The 2552-nt window shown below is 40.3% G+C and overlaps 1 protein-coding gene across 1 annotated transcript; it reads left to right on the top strand.

Annotated features, from left to right (window-relative positions):
* The first annotated feature begins 1255 nt into the window (after nucleotides 1-1255).
* hoxa13b (homeobox A13b) lies at nucleotides 1256-2552 on the top strand. The gene is made up of 2 exons (XM_078428442.1): nucleotides 1256-1904; nucleotides 2308-2552. Exons 1-2 carry the CDS (start codon nucleotides 1256-1258, stop codon nucleotides 2550-2552), a joined length of 894 nt encoding a protein of 297 aa, XP_078284568.1.

The following is a 2552-nucleotide window of genomic DNA, read 5'->3' as shown; positions in this document are numbered from 1 at the left end:
TTAATGTGAAATCCAGTTATGCGAATGCTCTTCCTCTTCAGAGAATATACATTTTGTAGGAAGCGAGCTACCACGAACAGATTGCAATAGCGGAGGAAGAAAGAATCTAGATATTTATATTAAAAACTGCAGGATCACGGCTGGCAATGGCAAGAAAATATTTCGTCAATATTCCTATCTGTCTTATAAATGTCCTTTGATATTAAGTGTATTTTTAAGCTGGTTGGAAATTTCACCATTACTGCTCCAGGTAAATCTCTTAATTGTTCGGGCGAGTGGAAATATGAAGTGACTTATTCTGCAATATTTCAAAAATCGAAAATGATTGATTTCAACATACACCGGTGTGTATTTTATTCACAAATATCACAGCGAGGGTGATCAGATGGGTTTTTTTTCAAATGACTATCACTTTTTATCAAACATCCACTTCAGTATAATTTTGGATTTTCCTTGGGCATTATTACTATTTGGTTTAACGAGTTATGTCATGAAGCAATATAAAGGTCATACAGATGTTTCCTTTTCACTATAAAATTGCTGCTGCTACCTATTTCTTTAAACGTTATTTTCCTATTAGTTAAAAACACTTCGTAATTTTATTTATACATTGTAAGATGTGGCGCTAACCCATCCTAACGTACCGCTTTGGTTAACCGAGAGCCTGTTTGACAAAGAAGGCCGAATTTAATTGATAGGAGATACGTTTGATAACAAGGATGAACCGGAAAATCATCTAACCAAAGAGAAACTAAACTCTTCGCCTGATAATCAGGCGCCAACACAGAAAACCGATATTTTAAACATTTTACGGCGTAAAGCCTATAAATATGAATAATTTATTTTGTTAAATGCAACAACAAATTTAACATCGAGCATTTTTGTGTGTTTGCAAAATATTGCTTTTTCCAGCATGGTCAGGCATTTTCATGTAAACCCACCTCTGTCAATCCCATAAAATGATTTATTTTGTGCAACGATGGCATTTCAATATTTTGAGATACTTATTTAATTCCAATTACTGCTTCACGTAAATTCCCCAACGTTACTATAATACACGAGTGCAGCATCTACCTTTTTAATTCTTCAGATGTTTATCATCTACTTTGCATATCACGTGAAGAAGTGGTAACCAATGAGAAGGCGGGTTTCAGCGCCACTGGCGCGTCAATGCTGGTAAGTCTGAGAGATTCAGTATCTCTTTTCAGTCTTGGGGGCTTTTAAAACGGCCACTAGTCTCAATGTTGGACGTGATATGACAGCGTCAGTGATACTTCATCCCCGCTGGATCGACACGGTGATGTTCGTCTACGACAATAATTTGGATGAAATTAATAAAAACATGGATGGATTTTCAGGAGGGAACTTCACAGCAAACCAATGCAGGAATTTGATGGCCCATCCAGCATCCTTAGCCCCCAGTTCTGCCTACTCGTCGAGTGAAGTACCAGCCTCTGGCATTGTTGAACCTGTCAAACAATGTAGTCCTTGTCCAGCTGCTCAAACTTCCTCCAGTGCTTCTCTTCCTTATGGATACTTCGGGAGCAGTTACTATCCTTGCCGAATGAGCCACCATAGCGGCATTAAGTCCTGTGCGCAGCCCTCCACCTTGTCTGGCTATCCTGCCGACAAGTATATGGACACGTCCGCCGGCGAGGAATTCACCACCCGAGCTAAGGAGTTTGCTTTCTACCAAGGCTACGCGGGGCCATACCAACCAATGCCCAGCTATTTGGACGTACCTGTTGTCCCCACGATCAGCGCCCCGGGAGAACCGAGACACGAAACATTATTACCCATGGAGAGCTACCAACCCTGGGCAATTACCAATGGGTGGAACGGTCAAGTCTGCTGTTCAAAAGAGCAACCTCAAGCCACCCACCTCTGGAAGTCGAGTCTGCCAGGTAAATATAGATAAAACGTAATGTAGTCTCCATGACCGAAACCCGTCCGATGAAGGGGGGAAAGCATTCTGCCTGACTTGCAAATGCGTACGGGTAACTGAATGATATATACATTAAACCACAATTAAGAAATAATATTCTGGAGTTGCCCAACATAACTATGCCTTTCATGTTTTAATGTACTGCCTAAACATAATTTTGTTTTTTCTAAATATATCATTCATTCAACTTCTTAGGCATTAAAATTACTTTTGCTGGTCTATTTAGTTCAGTAAATAAATCCCAGTAATTTCTCCATGCACTGATGTTGAACTTGACACCAGCGACATTCTCTGGGATTTTTTTCTGTCGACGGGCGTTAAACTGCAAGGGATAGTAAAGGTGTGTTATATTTTCTTTACAGACGTCGTTTCTCATCCTTCGGATGCGAGCTCTTTTCGGCGTGGAAGAAAGAAAAGGGTGCCTTATACCAAGGTGCAGTTGAAAGAACTTGAGCGGGAATATGCTACCAATAAATTCATCACCAAGGACAAGCGAAGGAGGATATCGGCATCAACAAACCTCTCAGAAAGACAAGTCACTATTTGGTTTCAAAACAGACGAGTCAAAGAAAAGAAAGTCATCACCAAACTGAAAAGTAACAGCTAG

Source organism: Rhinoraja longicauda, chromosome 2 (genome assembly GCF_053455715.1).
Source record: "Rhinoraja longicauda isolate Sanriku21f chromosome 2, sRhiLon1.1, whole genome shotgun sequence".
Taxonomy (NCBI): Eukaryota; Metazoa; Chordata; class Chondrichthyes; order Rajiformes; family Arhynchobatidae; genus Rhinoraja; species Rhinoraja longicauda.
The sequence above is the reverse complement of the archived record's forward strand: the minus strand, read 5'-3'. Positions and strand labels throughout refer to the sequence as shown.

Coding starts and splice junctions, on each gene's coding strand:
- hoxa13b (XM_078428442.1), top strand. CDS start 1,256: ATGACAGCGTCAGTGATACTTCATCCCCGCTGGATCGACACGGTGATG. Junction 1,905..2,307: donor CTGGAAGTCGAGTCTGCCAG/GTAAATATAGAT, acceptor TTTTCTTTACAG/ACGTCGTTTCTCATCCTTCG.